Consider the following 25566-nt stretch of genomic DNA (forward strand, 5'->3'; position numbering starts at 1 on the left):
AAAAAAAAAAAAAAAAAACTAATTATACCATGGTCCGGGTGAATACTCAATTCTGATTGGATACTGTGTATGGATTAAAAAAGTGATAAACCACGGTGATAAACCGCACCTAGAAAAGAAGTTCTGGTCACACGACAAAAATGTTTTGTATCACTGTGCAGGCTTCTTGAAAAAATATTTTTTTTAGGTTGAAAAGAAAAGTGAATGACACTCATAAATGATTAGTTAAATATTGTCTTGTCAGCATTTAAAATTGATACAAGTATCGCCTATCAAAATATCGCGATATATCCCTACACCCCTATTGAAATGGACTCTACCCATATAGCATTACCAAATCTAAGTCCCTAATTAGTTTATCTGGTTAACGTTCAACTTGCGTTCGTAAAGTACAAAATTGGACTTGAGTAGCAATGTGTGAACGTGGGAGTTCTGAAGCCCAAAACACACATTTACACAAACTTTTCATTGAAAGTGGTTCGTTGAACATGTGTTGTGTGAACGTAGCTTAACAAAACAAGGAAATTGTTTTGCTGATTGTATTTTTCTAGAGCAGCGATGCATCAAAGTGTCCAATTATGAGTTTCCTTTGTATCTATCACATTCGACAAACGAGATAGACTAACTGCATTATCTAAAGATCGCCCTGAAGATCAGTTCGCACAATAATTGTGGTACGGAAGCGGCAGACACAAAGGTAGTTAATTTGAAAAGCTGTGGAAAGGTCTGATTGGAGATGCTGGTGGTGGGGGGAAAAAAGGGTCTGTTGGTTAAAAAAAAGCCAATTTTCTGCTTAGCAGCTATAATTGGGTTAGACAAAGACGAGACTCAACAGAACGTGGGAGCAAACACTGACAAAGGAGTTCCCAGTAAGCAGAAACAGTGAAAAATTGCTCATTTTAAGACAAAAGGGCAACAACTTTAAACAGGCGGAGGTGGAAGAACTGATAATACCACATTTTGAGGTCTTCGTTTAACATATCTTGCATATTTTTCTGTTTTCAGTTTTGCCTCTGTGTCACATTAACTCCAGCAGTTCTAATCATGGAAATAGACTCCTCATATCTGCCATAAAAGTCCAGAGTCTCGCTAATTGAGATTCATGGCTCGGAATACCAATCAGATAAAGTGATTAAGGCTTCGCCTGTCGAGATCTTTAAACTGTAACTTCCTCGTCCTCTGATGGTCCACATCCCATCATGTCGTTAATAATCTCTCTCTTTGTTTTGGAGCACGCTGTTCCCTCGAGAGCTCCAACTCTGGACAATTAGAAGCTGTAATTATTTCTCTGCAGAGCGGGAGATCTAAACAATCCATATCTGTCCTTTGTCCTCCATCAGCTTGGAGTACGCCTGTTGATTGGTGCCACAAAAACTCACCAAGACGATGTGCAAAGGTAAATAAAGCCATTATTTTGAGCTTTAGTCACTCTTTTTTTGTCTAACATTTTTACTTCAAACATTAACTTTTACCTTAAAGACCCACTCTGATAAAAATTGTGTTTTTGGTGTTGCAAAACTATTGTGTTCACGTGTCAGTTTACAAGCACTTATAGCATTTTTCTGATAATTGAGGACATGTATGAAGAAAATTTAAGCTTAAGATGTATTTTCTGAGTATTTCTTTATTCAAATCACCATGAATCAGGAGCAGATGACAAAATTCAGTTTGAAAAAGAGCATATTGGATCTCCATTCTTATACATCCACTTATAGAGGATTAGGATCTTTGTTTTCTTCATAAGCTAGAATCTGACAACAACCATACAGATAGCTTCAATATTTTCCGAGTTGGGCCCGAACCATAAGTCCATATATTGCAAATTGTAAGTGACTTTGTGTTAATTTACTGACCTAGAACTGACTTCCTGAGGTACATGGAGCTCAGAATCTGTCCAAATGTTTACTACCACTTTGGTAAACCACAAAAACACATCACTTGATGGATAGTTAGAGCATTATGGGTACCGTAGTCAGGAGCATAGTAGGGCTCCCACAATTAATTGACTAATTGCCTCTTAGAATAGTTGACAACTAATTTAATAGTCGATTAGTCATTACTTTTTTTATATCAAGTCAGAGTGTAGTAAAGTTGAACAAAGTTGTGAGTGTTCAGCACCAAAAAAATTACTTTTTTTATATTTGAATCAGTGAGACCAAAACTTTATCGTTTGTATAAAATAGTTCCTTGTTTCAGATGCAGACCTTATTTGATTTAATCTTGTTTTAATACCAAAAACTAATGGAGGGCAGAGGTGCAATTCATTAAAAGTTTAATAAACTTTCATCTCAATTGTCTTTATCCATCCATCCATTTTCCTGACCGCTTCTTCCCTTTCGGGGTCGCGGGGGTGCCGGAGCCTATCCCGGCTACTGACGGGCGAAGGCGGGGTACACCCTGGACAGGTCGCCAGTCTGTCACAGGGCCTCAATCACACACCCATTCACTCTCACATTCACACCTAGGGACAATTTAGAGTCACCAATCAACCTATGAAGCATGTTTTTGGACGGTGGGAGGAAGCCGGAGTTCCCGGTGAAAACCCACGTATGCACGGGGAGAACATGCAAACTCCACACAGAAAGGTCCCAGCCGGGATTCGAACCGGGGCCTTCTCGCTGTGAGGCAAGAGCGCTAACCACTGCGCCACCGTGCAGCCCCCCTCAATTGTCTTTATTTTTAGTTAAATTAATGCTAACGATGGTTAAGTTGTGTGATTTACATCCACTTTACGCATAACCCGATTAGTCGACTATTAAAATAATGTTTTTTTTGGCAGCACTAGAGCATAGCGGAGTGATACATATGGTACTTTAACATAGGTTTGTATTTTATGTGTTCCAACTGAACAATGTTGAGACTTATTGTCAGTAAAGTTTGACTTAAATAAAAATAAGACATGAAGAACAGCACAGTTCACTATAAAAACTTCCCACCAATCACCTGCCTCTTAGCCTCTCTAGTAGTTCTGGGTATCGCAGTCATATTACATTAATCCGGTTGACCTCATGGTCCAAAAATATGGTATAAATATTTACTCTATAAAAATGATATGCATATTTGATTCTATAAATGTTGGCAATGGCTGCTAACTGCCTAGCTAACTGTTGCTCTTCAAAATTGATCACTAATGTGAGCAAAACATCCCTTCTACTCCATGAAATTGAATTATTTTATAAGCAAGGTTTGTATTCTGATCATTTAAGCATCTATACTTTTAATTTTTTTGACAAATGATGAATCAGATCATAAATGAATGATAAATAAAAAGGAAAACATGTCCCCATCTACACTATGAAACAGCATAGGAGCAGCCTTGAAGGAAACTTGGGGAGACGGTGACATGAATTGTACCCAAATTACCTTTAGGTAGGCCTGACTATGCTATGAATGATTGACAACCTGTCCAGCTTGTACCCCGACGCTTGTCCACCGTCGACTGGGATTGAGCTGCCGAGCCCGTGAGCTTGGGCAAACCGAAGCGGGAGTGAAGGAAAAGACTTGTTTGCGCTCAGCCTCCACACTCTTCTCTGTCGGCTCTCACCCCAGCCGGTCGAAGCAGATGGCCGCCCTCCATGAGTCTGCTTTCATTGGAGGTTTCTTTGAGCTAATACCAGCAAACACTGAAATCTGCAGTTAAGTGCTGAATGCTGCAACAGTCTGCTTACTTGTGATGGACTCCCATGTGTTTTAGGCCTGTAGAAAATTCTATTTATTTGCATTAGAACTCAAATGAAAATAGTGTTTTGGGTGTTTTTAAACATGTTCTTGTGGCGCTTTTCTAATGATGGAGAACATAGATCAGGGGTGTGGAACCCGTCTGATCTCAAGTGGGTCGAACCAGTAACATAATAGCAAAATAATTTATATTATAATTATTATATTATAATATTATAACTTGTTGCTTTGTTCTTGCTTTGCTTTTTCTCAGTTGAAAAAAATGCCTCAAACAACCTAGTAGTCCAATCACTTATTATTATTATTAGAGCTACTATTATTATTATTATGTTTTTCCCAACGACATTTTGGTAATTGTGGTGTCAAACCTGATCCTTTTTACAGCAACTTAAGATCAGTGAGGCTGGCAGGGAACTAAACTGCATATTACCCAGATGTTTCAAAGAAATGCTGTTTATTTCTTGATCTCTTGTTATGCCGGTGTTTTTTTTTTCCTTTGCTGCCCCTAGTGGCGGAATTACGCATTGCGACCATTTCTTTAAATAACCATAACTTGCCACAGGAATGGGGTAGAAACTTGCCCTTTCCCCCCCAACATCCTTATATTTGTTTCTCTTCATGACTGGGACGGATTAATGGGCCAGATGCGGTCCGCGGGCTGTATGTTTTACACGTTAACTCATGTGAATTTCAAATAAACTGCAGGAGCTGGGCTTGTTGATTTTGGCTAAAATGGTATAATCGTAATTAAATGACCACTAGGAATCATTTTTTAATAGATCAAATTAACCCTTTTTTAATATAGAAGAACAATTCTAAAACAAAATGACAATATTTAACAAAATTGGCTTTGGAAGCTGCTGACATTATCAGTTCAGTTCAGTGGAGACTCACGCTCCACCCAAGTGAATAAACTCTAAATAAGATGGCTGTTTGATGGTGCGTACAATATCAACAAATAAATTAGCTCCATGTTGGCGTCGTTGAATTGGCGCCAGTGCGAGATGAAAACTCATTGAGCAATAAGAGTAAAAGCCAGAGCTGCTCTCACTCTCAGGAATGACCTCGCAGAAGTCACAACATCGAGAGCGCAAATCGCTTCAGAAATTTAAAGCTTTAATCACCGCCAGCTGAAACAACCCTCTGACATCTCAAGTAGTCTCTTCTCCTCCGCTGAGTGTGTTTGCGGCGACACACCATCGGAGTTAAGCACTTTGCAAACACAACTTTACGGCGATGGAAATCAAAGTAAATTATGAGTTGGAGTCGTGGCCGTTCCCTATTTTTTATGGCTCTACTTTGATCAAAGAGCGTTGGCGCGGCAGTGCCAGTGGGTACCACACCAACTGCTGTGTGTGGGTCAAGCTTTCGCTCCACCATGGCCATAAATTTACTGCAGACCAACTGTGCTTCTGAAAATACGAGCGTCTCTTTGGAAAGCAAAGTGTTAATTAAAAGAATCAATGAAATTTGAGCAGAGAGAGAATCAGAGACGTCTATCCGTCTCTGAGAACATTAGGCTGATGACTGAACTCAACCCAACCCTGGAAAACACATTAAAGGAGAGGATATGCCATTGAATCGTAGAGGAATTTAAACTCATTATGTTAATTAATGAGCCCTTAAATAATTGACTCAAACAGAGCATTCAGGGTGGTGTAGGCGAGTTGGCGACCTTGATCGTTGCAGTACTTTTGAAAAGTCTTCATCCTGCCTCCATCTCCGTGCCTTTTATAGCCTTTTCTGCCCCAGAGTTTGGCCTCGTCTGTGCGTTCGCCAGCGTTTGGCACCTCTACCCGCCTCAAGACTAATACAACAGCTACCGCCTGATCGGAAGGTATCAGTGGAATGGAAGATTTCGTGCCGCCACCCAATTTTTTTTTTTTTTTTAATCATTGCCATGGTAATGATTGTAGACAGAAGCAGTTAGGAGGCCGTCAGGATATATAAATACGATATGGACGGTCACCATAGAGCGAAATGTACACATCGTCCAATCAAAGCAGCTGGCCGGTGATTCCAGCTTCCAGCTGTCACATGATATCATAGCAGCATCATCCTCTCAGGACTGGATTGCCACCGTGCAACATGAAAATGTGCCCAGGTGGCACCGACCCAGGAAATTTTTTCCTTAAAACCTCTCTGGTTCCCGTGCAAAAATGCAAATACTGCCTACTAAGGTATGCAACAATACAGTTATACGTCCCTCAATATAAGCATCACGGTTCACTACGTACTGAACAAAACAAAAAAAACAAAAATATCCTGCGATTCCACAAATTAGGATTTCTCTTGGAATCAGAAATAACATACCAAAAAAATCATTTTTTTTTTTTTTCAAGTGCACAGCTTTTAGCACTGAACACATTTAAAGCTAACTCTTGTAAACTTGTAAACATTAGAACTTATAACAACAATGTAAATGTAAAAGTGTCTCCTTAATAAATCAACAAAATAAACCGCATCAATTTAAAGATTTTTATCTTAAATTTTGACAGGTGGACGTCATACACAATCTAAATTGAACCAGTTAAAAAAACATTTTGAACGGTTTGGCTTTATATTGAATATTGTTGCATCCCTACTGTTCACCAATTACAAATGCTGCCGAATTTGCTGCCAAACTTGCATTCAGGTTGCTGCATTGTGGGATTTGGGGAGATGTGGCCATATCATTACAGATTCACAAAAAGACTAAAGTTAATTTAAGTCGATGGTCAATTTTCCAATAAGTTTTAGATTTGCTCAGCTTGTCTTTCTTTTGTCTGATAGATCTCACTGCTTTTAGGGGGGGCGGCCATGGCGTAGAGGTGGAGTGGTTGACCTATGGATGGAAGGTTACAGGTTTGGTTCCCGCCTTGTGTTCTTAAACAAGACACCGAACCCCAAATTGTTCTTGGTGGTTGGAGATTGGTGTAAGAAAACTGAACCAAAAACAGTGTGTGAATGTGTGTGCGCATGGCCTTCAAGGAAAGAAGATAAATGTGATATATTTACCAGTTTTAAAAAAAAACAATCACTTTACATTCAATTGCAAGGGAAGAGGTGTAATGGAAGACAAATGAGAAGGTTTATGGATGCAGTGAATGAAGAGCTGGTGTTAGAGAAGAGGATTCTGAAGACGGAGTTAGATGGAGGAAGCCGATTCTCTGTTTTTATGCTCAATTCAGCAAGAATTCCAAGTTGATTGTAAAATCTCACATTTAGATTAGTGTGATCTTAAAAAAAAAAGAGTAAACAAAATGATCTGGTATCAGGTGCAATTCACAAGTTGGCCACTAGGGTGCCAATTTCAAATAAATTGGGCCGACTTTAATCTCTGTGGCCAAATGATCTAGTATTTTTTTAAGATAAACTTTAATATAAAGGATAATTTTAGACAAATTGCAGTGTATTCTTTTAATTAAAAGGAAACTGATGAATCTTCAGCTTTACAAAATGCTTACTGGGTGTGCAGTAGTACCTCAAACAACAAACGCATTATTCCTTTTTTTTTTGTTGTTGTTGTTGTATTCATTTTGTTTGCGTAAAACTAAAGGAATGAGAAATTACGATTAAATAAAGACAGAAAAAGTCTTAAGGAGGTGAAACAGCAGCAAAAACACAAAAGCAGAGAATGATCTGTAGATGACGTACGAATAAAAATTGGTCATATGTGAATATACGTGGAAAAAGTAAGAAAAGTTGTAGTCTTTAATGAGATTTTTTTTAAAGATGTATCACAAATGAACCGTGTTAAAACCATGGGATAAGTAAGAATCAAGACAAAGAACACGTAAACTTGGGCTTCATTGAATTTCTTCAATTTGACATTCAGATCAATGGGCGGAAATCACATCCCAGCATCCACCAGGGGCCCCCGCGGTTCTTTGTTTTAATTAAACAGTCAGATTGCTCTGGTCCACACCAGTTCTACAATGGGGAGTCCCCCACCCATCTTATAAATATTATAAGAGAAAGAAATAACATGGAATCTGGACAAAAATGTGCTTCAATTTTGATAAAAAAATAAACATATATATTTATAAACACAACATTTTTTGAGTTTTCTTTTTAGTTAATTTGTAGCTTTTGTTCTCATTTTGGTGCCAAGTGCACGAATGGGTTGACAGAAAAACACACTAAAAATGTTGGGTTCATGTGGGGTTGAAATATTTGGAAAAATGACTCGGAAAACACATATGAACTTGAAAAACAATAAACCATTCAACACCGCAGGAATGCAGAATACATTTCCGGACCTTAACAAAGCTAAGGTAAAAGCTAATGTATTTGTAGTGCGCCATCTATAGGCAGACATGAATATTATATGAAAAATAAAGAATTTTAAGTACAACTTATTCCAGCTTGGCTGGCCAGAATAAATAGTTCAAAAGGCCACATATGGCCCCAGACTGTAGTTTGCCCACCCCTGTTATAAACCAGTGAGTCATGTGACCGTATGTGACACCATGACTCATTGGTTTATAATAAACTAACATTTAGGGTTATTTTTGCTGAATCAAGTTTTGGCTGAAAAAATATTTTATAGTTTCCGCTGCTTATTAGATGTCTACCTTTTTTGTCATTGCTCAGTTTCATCCAGTTGGATGCATATATGTGAATTAGACTCTTTGCTAAGTTCAAAAAAGAGCAGAAAAAATCTGCAGCAGCAGGAAAGAATTGTTGTCTTTAGCTTAAAATCACCACATGGTCAATGTGCTCCAGACAAACAGCATCAAAACAAATAAAAATAAGTGGAAAGCTGCACCAACATCTGAAGAACCTCCAATTTTTGGCCAGAAAATCAAGCTGACAGAATTTTCTCTGACCATTTGAGCAAATTCACACTTTTTTTTTGCCGTTCCTGCTGGCTCACATTTTTTCCACCAAGATTGGTGCCCCTATATTGCAGAATATTGCTACTTGCAAATTTCCTTCTGTTGCTTAGTTACAGCTTCCCAACAGTTTCTCAGCTTTTTTTTTTTTTTACCATCACAAAATGAGGCTTTACCTGTTTTCAAGTTTGGGCAAATTTATGCAGCCGCCTCATCTTTTCTTCCAGTGTCGTGTAGCATCGAATGGGATTTCAGAGCTCTTACATCAAGCAGAAGATGTGGGGAATCGCAGTTTTTAAAAATAAAAATCTCAGTACTGTGCCAACTTGAAGTAAAATAAGTTACATTTTTCAATGATGTACTTGTGGACAAATTAATTTCAGAAGTCCGTCAAATAAAACCATTTTTACCATCATGCCTCACACCTAACCCCCATCAGTGCAGCCATGCAGGGACAAATTCTCTGTTTCTCAAAACTAATAACTGTTTTCTGACATTGCTCCCCTTAACTTTTGCTTATAGCTAATCCCTGCAGGATAATAAAGGTAAACAAGGATTAAAAATAATTTAAAACCGTCAAAAAATATTCCTATTAAAAGCATTATTATTTTTAATAATAAAATACCCTGAAAAACAACAAATACCTCTTATTACAACTACTACATTCATCCTTGGGTGCAGTTAAAAGATGTGCAGCCAACATGCAGCAATGTGCATCTTGGCTGCGACTTTTATGTGTGGCCAACATGAATTTCCATCAGTTTTTGTGCTGATCGCACTTAAAACTAGGGCTGGGTATCGGTTATAATTTCCATAAATTATTTGATTCGATTTACAAGAGCCTGAATCGATTCGATTCTGATTTTTCCGTCTCTTTCAATTCTTCAATTCAATTTTAAGTTAACAAATATATACACATTTGTTGGGAAATACATTAAAAATCTATTATTCAATTTGAATATATTTTAATTTATCTGATATAGTTCATATGTTGTAAAATGTATTAGTAAAATAAGGAGAAGTTCTAACAAAAAATGTTCAGATCATTAACATTGTAACATTATTCTGCTTCTCCTGGAGGACGTTTCAGTTTGGCCACTAGGTGGTGATCGTGCAACAGAAGTACACTTTATTTAAGAAGAAGACAACAGTTTGAGGGGAAAAATGAAGTTTTAGACCACAAATAGTTAGAATTTGGAAAATTAACGCCTGTAAGTAAATAAAGATGTTCATTTAGTCAGCTATGTATTTTTTTTGGTCAACCGAGCATTAGCATTAGCCTTCATATGGAAATTTCTATTGAACGTTAGCATCAAGCTAGCGGACTTTAGCTTTGTGTGCTAAATTGATTTATATCTTTTGATAATCAACTATTGATCTATTAATCTTAAATCGATTCAAATTAATGAATCGATTTTTTTTAAGCCAGCATTGCTTGAAACACGTGTAAATAACATCAAGCAAAAAAAAAATGAAAGGTCGATATTTTTAATGGAACCTCTAATATTGAAGGATTTGTGACAAAAAATTAAAATAAATTTTGACAGGACATTCATAAAATAAATATTGTACATTTTTCTTTTGAAATTGGTGAGGTTACCTTTCATTATTAATGTAAAATTGTTTTAATATCAGCGGTCTGCTGTCAGCTTCTAAACCCGAACACAGGAAGTGACTATTCACATTTTCGGCCCTGTCGCCATGTTTTTCTGACGTCACCGTGAAAAGGAATTTCTCCATGAAAAAAAAAATACAAAACTGCACTCTAAGCATGAAAAACGAGCAACATTCTAAGAAAACTCATATTCAAATATAAAAATTATTTTATTCAAATGTTTTGTGTATCTGCAGATTCAGATAGACACAGAAATTCTGAACATTTTCTTGTGGATATACGACAATGTCATGTAGGTAAGCACGATTAGTTATGCTAGGCTAACACTTTAGCTAACCAGAAAGTCATCAGATCAGACGGGTGTCCACATAACTTTAACATTTCCAGTGCCTTTACCTGTTTCATGTGTTCGGAAAGTCTTCCTTCTCGCCGCAGCCACCACAATAGAAGAGCTGTCCCGCTTCTTTTTTCTCAAAAACCCGTCGGGTGTCCATCTTTTGTTGGAAGTTCAGACCGTCGGAAAAGTTCTGAAGTCGGACTAAACACCCTTTCAGTTCAACTCCTCTCTGATTGGTCAGACCGCTGTGCTTGTGTTGCATTCACTAAAGTTTGGAAAATACAAAACTGCCTTATCGTGAATGTTACAGGGCAGTTTTGAGTCGAAAAAAAAAGCATTAAAGATAATAATTCAGGGCTTGGCAGCACCACTGGTGTTAGCAGCAGCAAAAAGAGGAGGCAGAGAGGGTTGCCAGATTGGACAGATTCCCGCACAAATTGGGCAGGTATTGTTTTTTACCCAATCTGGCAACACTGCAGGCAAATCAACTCAAGTTAATTCAGGCTATTTACAGTATTTATTGAAGAAAAACTGTGATGAAAGTACCGATCTCATCACTCTGGTATCAATACTATCAATATTCAGAGTGATACGCCCACCCCTAACTCACAGGAGGGTTGCCCTGCACCAAAAGGTCCCGTCCCCAACTCAGGAACAAATTCTTTTTTAACTACTGCCACTTTGCAGACACTAACTCCTAGAAACAGAAACGGTTTTTACATTTCTTCATTAAAAGACCACTGGAAATTTAATTACAATAAATTAAAAGATGGTTAGATCGGAATTTTAGGGCCATGAAGTCCCAGGTTTGACCAGGACAGGTTCTCTAGTTAATCAAATGTCATCTAATTGAGATAATTTGTGCCTGTAAATAAAAGAACAACTTCTTTTGATTCGTCTTCATGTCACGAGTTCTTTGAGTGAGACACTGAACTCCCTGATGCGCTCATGAAGGTGTGACTGACTTTACAATAGAGAAAAGACACTTTGGCACAGCCTGCAAAGTGCTGGGAGGATGTGTGGGTGATGCGGCTTTCAGTATAAAAGCACTTTGTGTTGCTCAAAGTCTGGAAAAGTGCTGCATAAATGCCGTCCATTTCTGATCCAGACTCAAAGCTCGGAGCTTTGCCAGAGTGGCGCTTTTCTTGTAATTCGCTCTCAGATCTCAACATCAGTGAAAAATGTAGAAGAAAAAAGTTTGCATTCCTGTGGCTTCAGTAAAAGTCTTTGCATTAAGAGGGGAATTAATTTGGCGTGTTGTGCAAATGGGATTTTATTTTGATATTTCCAGGTATAAATCCCAATAAACGTTTTTTTTTCTTTTTTTTATCAATCAGTTTTTAAAAAAATGTAATTTAGAGCGTTCAATAAATGTTTATCCTGTTCGGTGTAAAGGGTTAAAAAGTTACAGTATGTTAAAGATTTTATGTTTTAACCATCACCGACGATGCCTCAGGGGTTAAATAACTTTCAATATTTTACCGTTCATAAAAATATGTTTTGTCAAAATGATACAAGTTTGAAATAAGCTCAAGATAACATCGGGTAATTAATAATATTACAATAAAATGATCTAGAGGGCCGGATATAATCACCTGGAGGGCCAGATCCGGCCCCTGGGCCTTGACTTTGACACATGCTTTAGACTTTTCAACAACTTTGACATCTTGGGGAAGCTTTGAGGAAAGATGGGAATAATTCTGTTTCGATAATGAAAAAAAAAATCCTTTTAGACTGTCATAGTCCTACATGAATATAAACTGTATCGTGTATTCCTGGATAGATATTACTGTGTTGACCTTTTTATTTCTTTTCTCCTTCCTTTTATCCACTTCCAAATGAACCCATCTTTGAAGGAGATGATTTTGAGTGTTGCTAATTGCGCTCTTTGTCAGTGTTTGTCAGTCTGGATGCCTTGTTAATCCTGTGTGATTTTTTTGTCGGTAATTGATCATCAGCCTCGCATCCTGCCTGGCGTCCTCCACAGCCGGAACAACAGGAGATGATGAGCATCTCCGATAAACCTGCGTTTGATTAAAGCGGGCTGGAACCCGGCCAAGACGGTCTAACCAGGTGTTGTTAAGCACTTTACTCACCGGCTCCATTTAGCGACCACAAAAACCGCCTGCAAATAGAGCTTTACGTGTTTTTAATGCATCGCTGCTTCCAGCCAGGGGAAAACAAACCATCTGGAAGCGGAGAAACTCCGACTTCCCCTCTGCAAGTCCCATCACTAAATTATGAGGTGTGTGTGCTCAAGGGAAACGCTCACACCGTAACCTGTACATCCAACCGTGTGACATAACAGTGAAGTAAAGAGGCTTTAATTAACAAGTAAGATCCTTATTGCCATGGGAACAGATGGGATTGGATGTTATTGGTGTTCTCTTAAAAAGATTTCAGGAATGATGGGGTGTAAATCCACGCACATGCTACCTTTTGATCCATCCAGAAGCGGACATTTGGGCGTCTTAACTGAGCTTTGGAGGCTAGAATGGATGTCCAGGCAGATCAATAGGTGCTCACTGTAAAATGGACCCGGGGGGGTGAACGTGTACAGCCAGAATGAGCAGAATGAGCCCACCAGGGTGCAATAGAACACCTCTTTAGGCTGAATGGACATCAAGTGGTTTAAGGTGGTAATTGCTGCACTATTTTCTCATTGAAACGATTTATTTTAGTATTATATTGGGTCTGGACTAAATATTACTCTTGTGTACTTCTGCAGTGATAAATTAAAAAAACTTTTTTGTCAACCCTGTAAAGCCCACTACAAAAAAAAATGAAGGAAAACTTTTTTTTAAATTTATTAAGATGCTTTTTAAACCCTTTGAAGAAATCAATGGAACAAAAATGAACATTTCTATTGATATATGAGACGTCCAACCTTGCAACACAGCTGTGATTTGCTTAGCTAAGCAGTTTGTTGCCAAGATTTCTTTTTTGTAATTTCTTGGAACACAATTTGATCATTACTTTTGTAAAACAGTTAAATATAATTATATCTTTCCTATTATTGAAAGAAAAGGCTTCCTGCTTTTGGTTTTAATGTTAACCAAGTGTTTATCAGTAAATGTGTTGCTCGTGGGCGGTCTGTAAGCTGTTAAATCCCCCCCAGGCGGAATATTTCTCTGACCTCCCACTGAACACTGATCACAGACTCCCAGCGTCCCTTCAGCGATGTACCGTATACATAATTAAAGATGGGATGATGTGTTGTAAGCGTGAACTAAAATATAATTGCACCCCAAACCTTAAGTGGATGTGCTCACAGAGATACCTGTGTGGACGCGGACACATGCAATTTCATATTCCCACACGCGCACTCACACGTGTGCACGCAGACAATAGCCTCCAACTCCCCTCAAGCCTGTCAAGTAATTGCTGTCTACAGGGGGACAGGTGCCTCGACAATGGAGCGCCTGTGTCCTGGCAGGCTCCATTCACTACCACTGTAATTACCTAATTGAAAAGCCCACAGGGGAAGAAAAGAGAATGTGTGTGTGTGGGGGGGGTGGGGGGTAAAAAGGTGCGAACGAAGGAGATAAGTGCTAAGATTTTACAGAGCAACACTCCACTCATGCACATGCTTTCACACGACAATGCATCTGTGTGTATCTTTTGAGTAACTATGTACATGGTCCAGGCTCCACAACCATGAGGTATGTTCTGACCACCGGGGATAAATATTGAGGGGATCTTTTGAGGCACTGGGTGAAGGAGGGCAACTATGTGGAAAGCTTACAACGAAAATCCAGCAGAGAACAAAGAGGGTCAAGAAATGTGGACACACCAAAGTGCCACTTTTGATGGTCTCTCTCCTACTTTTATCTGAGGGAATAACAACAATTTTCCATAAAATTTGATTTTTAATTACTTCTTTTTTCTGTTTCATTCCATTAACGCCAGTTTGAGACTTATTTTGTCTTTTTAATTAGCTAAAAATGTGCTTTAGAAAAGAGTTACCACTTATTATTATTATTCTCTCTTTAAAGGAAATGTGTACAAATGCTCTGGACTTTAGGTACTGAGTTTTGCTGTTTCTTATGTTTCTGAATGTGTGCACGTTATTGCTTATTACATACTCAGTTCAGATTAAATGAGCGGCGGCCTGAACGACTCAAGCTTGTCTTCTCTCTGGGATTAACAGGCACAATCATTTCTACATCTGAGGAGCCGTGCAAAGCTCAGGTCCACTGTGAAGCCTTGAAGAATCGGAGAAAATATCCTTCTAGAAATCCTCCTTTCCAGAGAATGCTTGAACATTTGTGTTCTTCTAGCTTTCTGACATGAATACGATCTTGAAAGTTGCCCAAAATCGTGCTGTTAAAAAAGAAACTAAGGTAAAACAGGAAAGACATTTCCTTCAAACTAAAATCGGTCTAAGTTCCATTATTTTTCAAAGTCAAGTGAAATCTTAAATGATAGAAACAAAAAAAAATTGAAATAAAAAAAAAAAAAAACAGTGGCAGGAGAAAGCTTGCTTGTGTTTTGAAACTTTAAAAATGAAATCAAAACCTCCTTACACCCAACAAAGTTCAGATTAAGCAATGAAATGGAGTACAGCAAAATACATTTCTGTTCTGTAGTTTTTATAAGAGAAAAAACAATATATAAACATCCTTCAACATACTTCAAGTAAAAAAAAAAAAGACTGTCCTATGGGGCAAATGTGAGGGAGTCACATAACCTTTAATTTCATTGTTTTAGTTTTGTTTTTTACGAAAAAAAAAATCATAGAAATCTGTAGGATTGTGTGGAAGATAATTAGATAACATTTATTTAGATGCACATAAAGTAGAATATTTGTGGTTGGGAGGTAGATCATTAGTAGGAACATAATATACGTGATATATGTGGACAATTAATGTTAAATGATGTAATATATATATAAAAAAAGGGAGGGTTAGTAAAACAAAAATCCAACCAAAGGGGAATGAGACAATAGCGACTCTCTTTTTTTTACTTTAAGAAAAAAAAATCTGTCCTATGGTGCAAATTTGAGGGAGTCACATCACATTTTATTTCATTGTTTTAGCTTTTTTTTCTTTTACAAAAATAAATATTAGAAATCTGTAGGATTGTGTGGAAGATAATTAGATAACATTTATTTAGATGCACATAAAGTAGGATCTTTGTGGTTGGGAGGTAGATCATTAGTAGGAACATAATACACGTGATATATGTGGACAATTAATGTTAAATTATGTAATATTAAAAAAAAAATACCAAAAAGGGAGGGTTTGTAAAACAAAAATCCTCCCTTTTTGTTAAATTTTGTATTTAATTTTGTTTTAGTTTTTTTTAAAGATTTTTTTATTATGGAAGTTGAACTTGTTTTACCGTTGTTAAATGATGTTTTTGTAAATAAATGTTTCAGTTGAGAATAATCAATGAAACATTGAAGTCATTGTTGAGTTTACTGCACTGTTTTATATAAGTTAGTTTATTTTGTATGACTTGAACATTAGCGATAGATCTATAGACAAATGTAAATATGTAAATGTAAATATACATGTATGTACATATGAATATATATTATATATATTCATATGTACATACATGTACACATGTCCCCTCCGTGAATCGCCATCTTAACGTGGTGGAGGGGTTTGAGTGCTCGAGTGATCCCAGGAGCTAAGCTGTCTGGGGCTTTTGCCCCTGTCAGGGTCTCCATGGCAGACAGGTCCTGGGTGACGAGCCAGACTAAGAGCGGTTCAGAACCTCCTTCATGAGAGGTACAAAGAGAGATTCCACTGGATTGCTGGAATTGGTGTTTTCAGGGCCCCATTCTGGAGCCAGACCTGGTGTTGTAGCTCCTCCCACGGGTCCTGGTGGGGTCCGACCTTAAAGAACACCGTGGGGTTTACTCTCCCATGGGGCCCATAACTGTATGAGAGCTCAATAGGGGCCGGTGCAATGTGGTTTGGGTGGGCTTTTTGGCCCAAACCACAGTCCTGGAACCTGGCTTTCAGGACATGGAATGTCACCTTTCTGGGAGGGGAGGAGCTTAAGCGTGCAGGTGGGTTCCACGAGCAGCAGGCCTCCGCAAGCAGATGGCGTCTTGGCACAGAAGGCCTCCTGGACTGCTCGGGCAGCAAGGCCTCCTTGTGCAGGAGTTCTCCTCGTCCAGTTGCAACTTTTCACAAAAGCTGCCGCAACATCAGGTATTTTCGGCCACAACAATCATAAAAATTTGTTTGCATAGGTTTTCGCTCACCCGTCCAAATGATCAGAACCATGTGTTCTCATCACTTGGCCTGACTACAGGTGTACAAAATCAAGCCCTCAGAATTTTTCGCCTTTCTCAGGAGCTCAGTGAATTCCAGCGTGGAACTGCCATAGGATCCCACCCTAAATATTCCACTGTCAGCTCCATCATAACGTAAACTGAGGGAGGGGGGTCAGTGGATGGTGAAGCTCATCGTCATACTTTAAAGCTTTTCACTGATTCTAAATGTAAAGGGGTGGGACTCTGGGAATATACATGTATTTATGCTTTGTTGGAAAAGATAGAAAATTAATTGTAAAGTAAACCTGAAATCAAAGCTGTGCTCTCATTTATTAAACATAAAATCTCTGACAAAAAATTACAATTTTCTCAGCTTTCATCTTTAGCAAGCAGATTTCCTCAAACCCTAATTGCATGGGAAGCAGCACTTCAGAACATTTTTGAACAGATAAACCTGACCTTGTTGTCCTTGAGTGTGTTTGATGCACCGGAGAGGTCTTGTTTTGACAAGTGTGCATGCAGTACAGCACAAGGTGAAACAGCCCATATCCCCAAGGCCAGCCTTTCTGAGCAGGCACAAACTCAACCAACCGCTCCTGGAAGTGCTCAGAGTCGTATTTGAATCTCCCAAAAAGAAAGTATTCCTTGAAGAGCTTCCAAATGTTTTGTGATGGAAAAGTACATTGAGTGTCTGTATCTACAGCGAAAATATGTTTGCATCAAGTCGAATGGATTTTAGAGAGGAATTTTTCTTAAAAAATATATCTTTAAAGATTCACTCTGATGAAAAAAAGTCTTTTTTTGCTTTTTTTTTTACTTCATTGCATTAAAATTTACGACTAGATTTTTCCTTGGGGTCGCACTGGTGCACCCAACCGATCTGCAATGAGAAAAAGAGTCATACATAATCTGGAGCTTTAGCTGCAGTGTTTCAGCTACATTCTTTGGTCTACCGTTAACGTGATGAGCATCATTCCAGCAGATTCTGAAGAGGAGTAAACGAGCCTCACGCTGATACACAGATCTGAGCCGTTATAATCCACGTCTGTTAGAGAGGGGAGGGGCATAGCCACCTGAAACATCACATGAGCAACAACCGGAATACATGTGCAATGCTCTCTTACCAGTGTAATATGTCCAATCATTCAGGGTATTGTGCAATGTTGATTTTTTTGTATTATTTATTATTTTCCTATTTTGCATATTTAGCTATATTCAGTCTATTTTACTTTATTTAGTTATGTTATGTTACTCCATTTGCAGTGCTGGTACCTGAATTTCCCTGAGGATTTCCAAAGGGATTAATAAAGTATTTTCTATTCTATTCGCAGATACTGCCGCGGAGAAAAGCAGCTTCGCTCTCATTATGAGCGCTCTACGTTAGTAATTGTATGTATATCGGAGTAAAACAAGTAAGAAAAGACGTTTTCTGCATCAGAATCACCTGATTCACGGTGATCGAACTGTAGAAGATGTATGGCAAGCCAAAAGAACATTTATTCACTACGACACTCTTGGTGTTTTAGGGTTAACTACGGCGGCTCTGAAGGTCACATAATCAAATTAATCAGCGCAAAATGTTATAAAGATCTAAATGACAATTAAAAACAAAAATCAAACAATAAAAAACATCATGTTTAAGAAATCAAAACAAAATTACAAAAAAAAAAAAACGATTCTAAAAAATGAGAAAGTGCATTTCAAAAATCAAAAATTAATTATTCTGTACTAAAATGTTTAAAGTTAAAGTTAATGTTTTAAGTCTTTTTTGTTTTTTTTTAGGTTTCAGCTCTGTGAAGCATTATAAATTCCTACTCCAACTATATTTGATCTGTTTTCAAAGCGTTTTAAGCCAAAATCTAAAAAAAATGTTGTTTTCTAGGACATAGTTTCTGCAGAGCGGCAGGAGTTCATTAGAAATTTACCTCTGAGTTGTGGGCGGGGCTGTTTGTGTGAAGTAGCCCCACGCTGATATCTCATGAAAGCTATGATAACTCGCTCTCCTGCTAGCTTACAGCCCCTCACACCCGAAGCTAACATTAAAGTGCAAGAAAAACAGTGAGCAATATCGTTTCTATCCAGACGTGCAGTTTAGATCCAGATTCCAGCTCAGACCAGGAAAACAAAGACGATCGTGAATCTATTTGTCTGTGTGGATGTTTCAGAATGGAGCAGAGCATGAAGACTTAGGCTCCACCCACTTACAGTCACAAATGTAAGTTTTTTTCCAAACTGCACATTTTTATACATTTTTATATACTATATAAATTTAGCAGTTTATCATTATTGTAGAACTCTGTCTTCAACTATTAGGGACCCCAAAAGAAAATAATTTCTCTCCTAAGAACATTTTTACTGGAATTCTGTTTTTTTGTTGTTGTTTTTTTCAACTTTTTCTTTTTTGTCCAAAACTTTTCCCGATTGTGTTTGTGAAGAATAATGAAAAGGTTTTTGGTAGAAGTTTGATCCAGCCGGATTTCAGGTCTGCTCACAGGTGGGGGCGTGTCTGTCCACTCTGAACTGCTCGTCTCTCCCCAGCCAGCAAGGCCAAGATGGCCCCACATGGTTCAAAAGTGGGTGGAGAATGTGGGCCCCAATTTGGTTTGTCTGCAGTTTCTGTGGTGGCCCCAGCTGTGTTTGCCTATATTGGCTTCGCTGCCTAGAGACTGGAGGCCTGGACAGAGACCCTGCTAGCTCTGCTGTCTCCTGGGCGGCAGCACTAGCTTGCTTTGCCGGACCCTGGGCAGCGGAACTTGCTACGCTGTCCACCGGGCGACTGGCTAGCATAGCCAATGTGGGCAAACACAGCTGGGGCCACCACGGAAACTGCGGACAAACCAAATTGGGGCCCACATTCTCTGCCCACTTTTAAATATATGGGGCCCACTAGGCCTTGCTGGCTGGGTCGTAACAGCAGTGGGCGGGACTTTTGTGGAGAACTGTAGATTTTCCGCAATTTTTAGATGCCTGCGCTTGTCGATGTAGAAAATTCATGTCGGTACCCATCTCACATTAAATAATGATCTTTTTTGTTGGATTTCTAATAGCAGACAGCTCCGTTTTGCTCCGCCCTCTAATCAACATTCATCTACAGCTTATTTATTAAAATTAAAGATCAATTTTATCCAAAAACTACAAATAAATGCCATATTATCTCTTTAAGTTAATAAAATCTCAATCACAGAATATATTTTTTTTTTAAAAGTTTACATTTACATTTTCTCACAGCTGCACAGCAGCATTCTTGTGGGTGATACTGAGGGCTGATAAATCACATTCATTAACGCATTAACTTTCATAGCCCTAGAAAATGACATCAACTTCTAGAATTCCTCGTTTGAGCTGGAATTTGGCTCAAAACTGTACGGCTAAATAGCTCTAATATTGCTAGTCTTTTTTGTTGCACTGTTAATATTAGGTTGGGGTTGTGAGGGGCTGTAAGGTAGTGGGATGGATGATGGGAAATGAGAGCAAACAGTCATGGCCACAGAACTATTTCCACCCTGTAATAACTATATCCTAGAAAATGTATTTTTTTATGTCTAAAATCGACATAATTATAATTAAAACACCAGTGGGAACGGTTTAAAATAGATCCAAAGAGGATCAGAGTGAGACTTTAGGAGAGGAAACAGGATCAGAGGAAGGATTTTGGCAGACGGCACAATCCTGGATGCTGGCTCCCTTTTTGATTTGGCTGAGCTCTGCAGCATTTGCCACACAGAGCCAGGCAAGCATACACAGTACATCAGCTGTGAGGTAAATAAAGCAATCTGCCCAGATACCCGTCACTCTCTCCATCCAGCTCTGAGTAAATAAGAAAAAAAAACTCAGCGACAGTGTGTGAGCAAAGATATTCCATCTCGCTGGGAATCAAAACAAACCCTGGAGTCGAGCACATGTAAATAAGAAGCGACAGAACACAGGGAGCGTTCGGGCCTCTCATCTCCTGCAGCAGTGACATGTCGATCCTATTACGGCATGTAAATGACCCCCTCCTGTGCAGTCTAGGAGTGAGCCATGACATCCATGCCTCAATGTGCCGAGCGGAGGCTTTTACCCGTTGTAAATCTGCATGTGCGTATGTGCTTAAACACATGTTCATTTTTCATCCAACTATAAAACTACAGGAGCTGTCGAAAACCAACTGATACCGGTTTGTCTTTCTGCATGCAGAGTTTATGAAACTTACTCTGGCAGTAAATTGCACCTACAAGCTCAGACAAAGTTCAGTCCGAAGTGTTGAAACTCAAGAAGCGCTTCAATAAGATTGGATGAATAATTTATTCTTTATGGACCAATAATACGCGGCGCAGGGCTCCGAAGAATAATCTGAACTCTTGCAGAGCTGCTGAAGTGCCCTAATCAATATCTTTGCTGTGAAATGATGACAGTGTGATGAAACCGCAGAGACTTGTGCCGGCTCCACAGCTCTTATGAGAGATCAGTTTTGGTTTTTGCTCTGCAGCTACAATGATATGGTATTCCTCCACAGACTGCTATTTTCTATTCTTCACTTCAATATAAGCTAGGGTTCTAAAACTCCATTTACCTTGGGCCACCGAAGGCAGAGTCTGGCAGAAGCTGGGCCCTATGGAGTTCAATCTGTGCCAAAAATATGTCTTTGCGTCCACGGTCCAAATCTTTGGTCCATTGTCCATGTCTACTGAACAAGTTGAATGAACATTTGTTCATGTCTATGTACTACTTAGCAATATCTTCTGCGTGTCCTGTGAAAAGACAGGAGCTAACGACGCTAGCAACTGTTGCTAAAGACTTTTCTCATGACACTGTGAAACGACAGGAGCTACCGACGCTAGCAACTGTTGCTAAGGGGTTTTCTGACGACACTGTGAAAAGACAGGAGCTACCGACGGTAGAAACTGTTGCTAAGGGCTTTTCTGGCGACACTGTGAAACGACAGCAGCTAATGACGCTAGCAACTGTTGCTAAGGACTTTTCTGACAACACTGTGAAACGACAGGAGCTACCGACGCTAGCAACTGTTGCTAAGGACTTTTCTGACAACACTGTGAAAAGACAGGAGCTACGGACGCTAGCAACTGTTGCTAAGGACTTTTTTGACAACACTGTGAAAAGACAGGAGCTACGGACGCTAGCAACTGTTGCTAAGGACTTTTTTGACGACACTGTGAAAAGACAGAAGCTACGGACTCCTGCAATTGTTGCTAAGGACTTTTTTGACGACACTGTAAAAAGACAGGAGCTACGGACGCTAGCAACTGTTGCTAAGGGCTTTTCTGATGACATTGTGAAACGACAGGGGCTAATGACGCTAGCAACTGTTGCTAAGGGCTTTTCTGACAACACTGTGAAAAGACAGAAGCTACGGACTCCTGCAATTGTTGCTAAGGACTTTTTTGACGACACTGTAAAAAGACAGGAGCTACGGACGCTAGCAACTGTTGCCAAGGGCTTTTCTGACGACACTGTGAAACGACAGGAGCTAATGACGCTAGCAACTGTTGCTAAGGGGTTTTCTGACGACACTGTGAAAAGACAGGAGCTACCGACAGTAGAAACTGTTGCTAAGGGCTTTTCTGGCGACACTGTGAAACGACAGGAGCTACCGACGCTAGAAACTGTTGCTAAGGACTTTTCTGACGACACTGTGAAAAGACAGAAGCTACGGACTCTAGCAATTGTTGCTAAGGACTTTTTTGACGACACTGTGAAAAGACAGGAGCTACGGACGCTAGCAACTGTTGCTAAGGGCTTTTCTGATGACATTGTGAAACGACAGGAGCTAATGACGCTAGCAACTGTTGCTAAGGGCTTTTCTGATGACACTGCGAAATGACAGGAGCTAATGACGCTAGCAACTGTTGCTAAGGGGTTTTCTGATGACCAGATCCAACAACAATAGTAAATGCAAAGTTTTATGGGTAAAGTTGAAACATCACAATGCAAATACAAAGCTGTCATCAAAGAAGCGTGGACGTGCAGAAGATATGGGTTAGCAGACACTGAACCTACATATTAAGGCGAGGACCGCAAAATATCGATTTGGGGGCTGCAAATGGCCCGCAGGCCGCCAATTTGAAACCCCTGATATAAGGTTTGTTAATTTGGTGCATTCAGTTCCAGGCTGAACCACCCTTAGCATTAAACCGTATTTAGAGACTATAAGATCACTTAAGAATGCAGACTGTCCAAATGATAGACAGAAGAAGTCTTGGATGCATAATCTCTGATGTCATCCATTGAACTCTTAATAGCAAAAATGACGTATATAGTGGTAAATACATTGACTATGTTTATAGAAAATAAAAATAAAACATTTTTTTTAGATCCACTCATCATTCAATCAAAAAACAAGACTCCTAAAAATTTGTCAAATTTGACTGACATTGTCTTTGATGGCATAAAAAAAAAAAAAAACAATAAACATAAAAAAAGTTTTATACATACATTCATTTTTGGTGTAAAAATCTGCCTTTTAACACCAGAGCTTTAGTTCCTGTGTGTACATTTTTCGACTAGCATAATTCTTTAACCGTTTAGTATTTACGCAATTGACGTAAATAATCTGATTCTGTAGGCAACTGTAATGCTAATAGATGTTAGGCACGCTGACCTACAGAATATCTTCTTCATCTCATGAAGCCCATAGTGTGTGGACACAAAACGCAACACAGGAGTAAAATAATCAAGGTATAGTATTGAAAAACTAAGCACAAAAGTGCGACCAGGTGGAAATGGTTTGACATTTGCCTCTATTAACATTTTGCGTTAAGAAATATTTTGCATAAAAGCCACTTTTCAGAATCAGCTGATTAATGGTGATCACCCAAATGGTCGTGTCAAAGAACGCGTGTTATCTAGGTGTACCTGGTGACGTTTTGGGTTTATCATGGGAGTACTTGCTCTCTTCTGACACCAATCTTCCAGTGGTCACTTGTGGAACTGCAATATTTGGCTTGCATTAAATCAGGGAAAGCTAAAGTGGTCTTTTATTTTGGTTTCTGGAGAGTTATAACCCACTTATTTACCCATCATCCATTTTCCACCTGGAACTACTTATCCATATCATGTGTGTTTCAGTTAATTTAAACCTTAAATCACTTAATCCAGCAAATTTGTAGCAATTAGCAATGGAATAGATGGGAAAAGGGCATGGTGGTGGATTTTTTAAGGCCTTTTGGATGTTTTCTGAAACTTGAAATCCAAACCCTGTAAGCATCATGAAAGTGTTTTGGTTTATGATTTACTTAAACTTACATCTCATTTGTTTCTTTAAACAAACAAAAGAATAATACTTCTCCAAAAACAAAACCTAGAGTAAAAGTTCATAAACTACAATATGTAAGGTTTGTACAAATTTTGTTTAAACCATAAAACAACAAAAGTAACGGTGACATCTGGTGGCCACCTGAAGCTACAGCAGCTTTTGAAGCACTAATAGTTTTATTCTAATTTCTGCAACTAAGGTGAAGATTTTTTTGTGACTTAAGTTAAACTATATATTTTAGTTTTAAGGGAGTTTTACAGTTGTAAAACACAGTTAAAACATGATTTTGTTTAGTAGCCGAAACTGGAGACTATTAGTTTTATTCTCATATCTGCAATTAATGTAAGAAAAAAAAAAATGCAATTTACATAAAATTATTTTACTTTAAAATGAATTAAACAGTTGTTGTAGAACACTGTTAAAATAAGTTTTTTGTTTAGTAGCTGAAATAGGAGCTAAACGAACAGCTAGCATGCTAACACCATGACGTTAGCCTGTTCTCTCTAAGAACAAAATTCTTGATTTCTGCACAGATGTACAAAGACATTTTTATTTGAAGAACCAAGCCAGACTTTCCATGTTGCACCACCCCGTTTCTGTTTACAATCGGTTTTATTTTTTATTTAGAGAGGAAGAAAAGAGCTCTCCATTAGCTCAGTGAGTGTTTTTGAAGCATGGCTGAAAGACGGCGCGTCTTTACATTAGCAGCAGTTTACACCGTGTCATCAAAGAACACAACAAATAGTACGAAAAGCAAAAAAAAAGGAAAAAAAGGTCTTCTTCTGTTGTCTTTTGATGCTGCCATTTTCAGGTTCAACTCTGTTTTCAGGCAACCTCCTAAAGATGGGGTTGTGAAGCGGCAAAGTGCTCTAATTGCTGCATCTGCGGCTCTGAGAGCCTTTTTTTTTTTCTTTCTTTTCAATGACCGAATCACTCCATAAGCCTCTTTTCTGTGTCCTCGCACTGCTCATCTTTTCTCTGAATTACCGTGTTCAGTGACAAAAAAAAATAGATTCACCTGGATATTTCCCCCCACCTCACACACACGTTTAATTACCCTGCCCCTCCACCCTCTCTCAAAGCTGGAGGTCACATATTTATTTTTCAATAGTTTCTCTTGCAGTTGCCAGGGCACAAAAGAAATAAAATCTGAGTTATTTATTGAGATATAAAACATGTGGTTTCAGGAAAATGAAACCTTGGAAGATGGACTACCAACTCAACTCAAGAACCCCAACCCCGCTTTTGTTTCCTGGAGGACCCCGCCTGTTACATGTTGCATTTAGGTGCTCGGGTCAATAGAGAATTGATAAGCTTTCATCTGAATATAAAGTGATGAATGAAGGGTATCTCTGGTGCGATGAATCAAACTATCTGTGGAGCCGTAAACGGACGATGGTACGCTCCACCTAATGGGAATAAGCATAAACTCATTCCCTGTAGTCAATGGCACGCCGCGTCATTGACAGGCACCTATAGGTCTGTGTTATTGGTCCATCACTTACACTTTATGAGCACTTCAACGCTGAGGCAGGAAGTCGCAGCGGCGGCCGGGACGGGTCATAGATTATTGGCTGCTCCATCGATCGGCCCGAGGAGGGGTTGGAAACACGGCGTCAATCTTCTGCAAGTTAG

General features: G+C 38.9%; 1 protein-coding gene and 1 long non-coding RNA gene across 6 annotated transcripts in view; both read right to left on the bottom strand.

The window, feature by feature from the left end:
• Positions 1–25566, bottom strand: part of gxylt1b (glucoside xylosyltransferase 1b) — a 109138-nt gene that overhangs the window by 72574 nt on the left and 10998 nt on the right. The window contains exon 7 of one of the 5 annotated variants that reach the window (XM_036210193.1): positions 24394–25555. The exons of the other annotated variants lie outside the window; for them this stretch is intronic. Within the exon in view, the coding sequence (XP_036066086.1) occupies positions 25499–25555 (57 nt within the window). The 3' untranslated portion in view covers positions 24394–25498. Of the gene's footprint in view, positions 1–24393; positions 25556–25566 lie in introns of those variants that run through there. 5 annotated transcript variants of the gene reach the window in all.
• On the bottom strand, positions 8635–10854 carry LOC118598060. The gene is made up of 2 exons (XR_004947143.1): positions 10507–10854; positions 8635–8754 (listed from the first exon to the last, which is right to left on the bottom strand). It is a non-coding gene; the product is annotated as an uncharacterized LOC118598060 (long non-coding RNA).

Source organism: Oryzias melastigma, linkage group LG23 (assembly GCF_002922805.2).
Source record: "Oryzias melastigma strain HK-1 linkage group LG23, ASM292280v2, whole genome shotgun sequence".
NCBI lineage: Eukaryota > Metazoa > Chordata > Actinopteri > Beloniformes > Adrianichthyidae > Oryzias > Oryzias melastigma.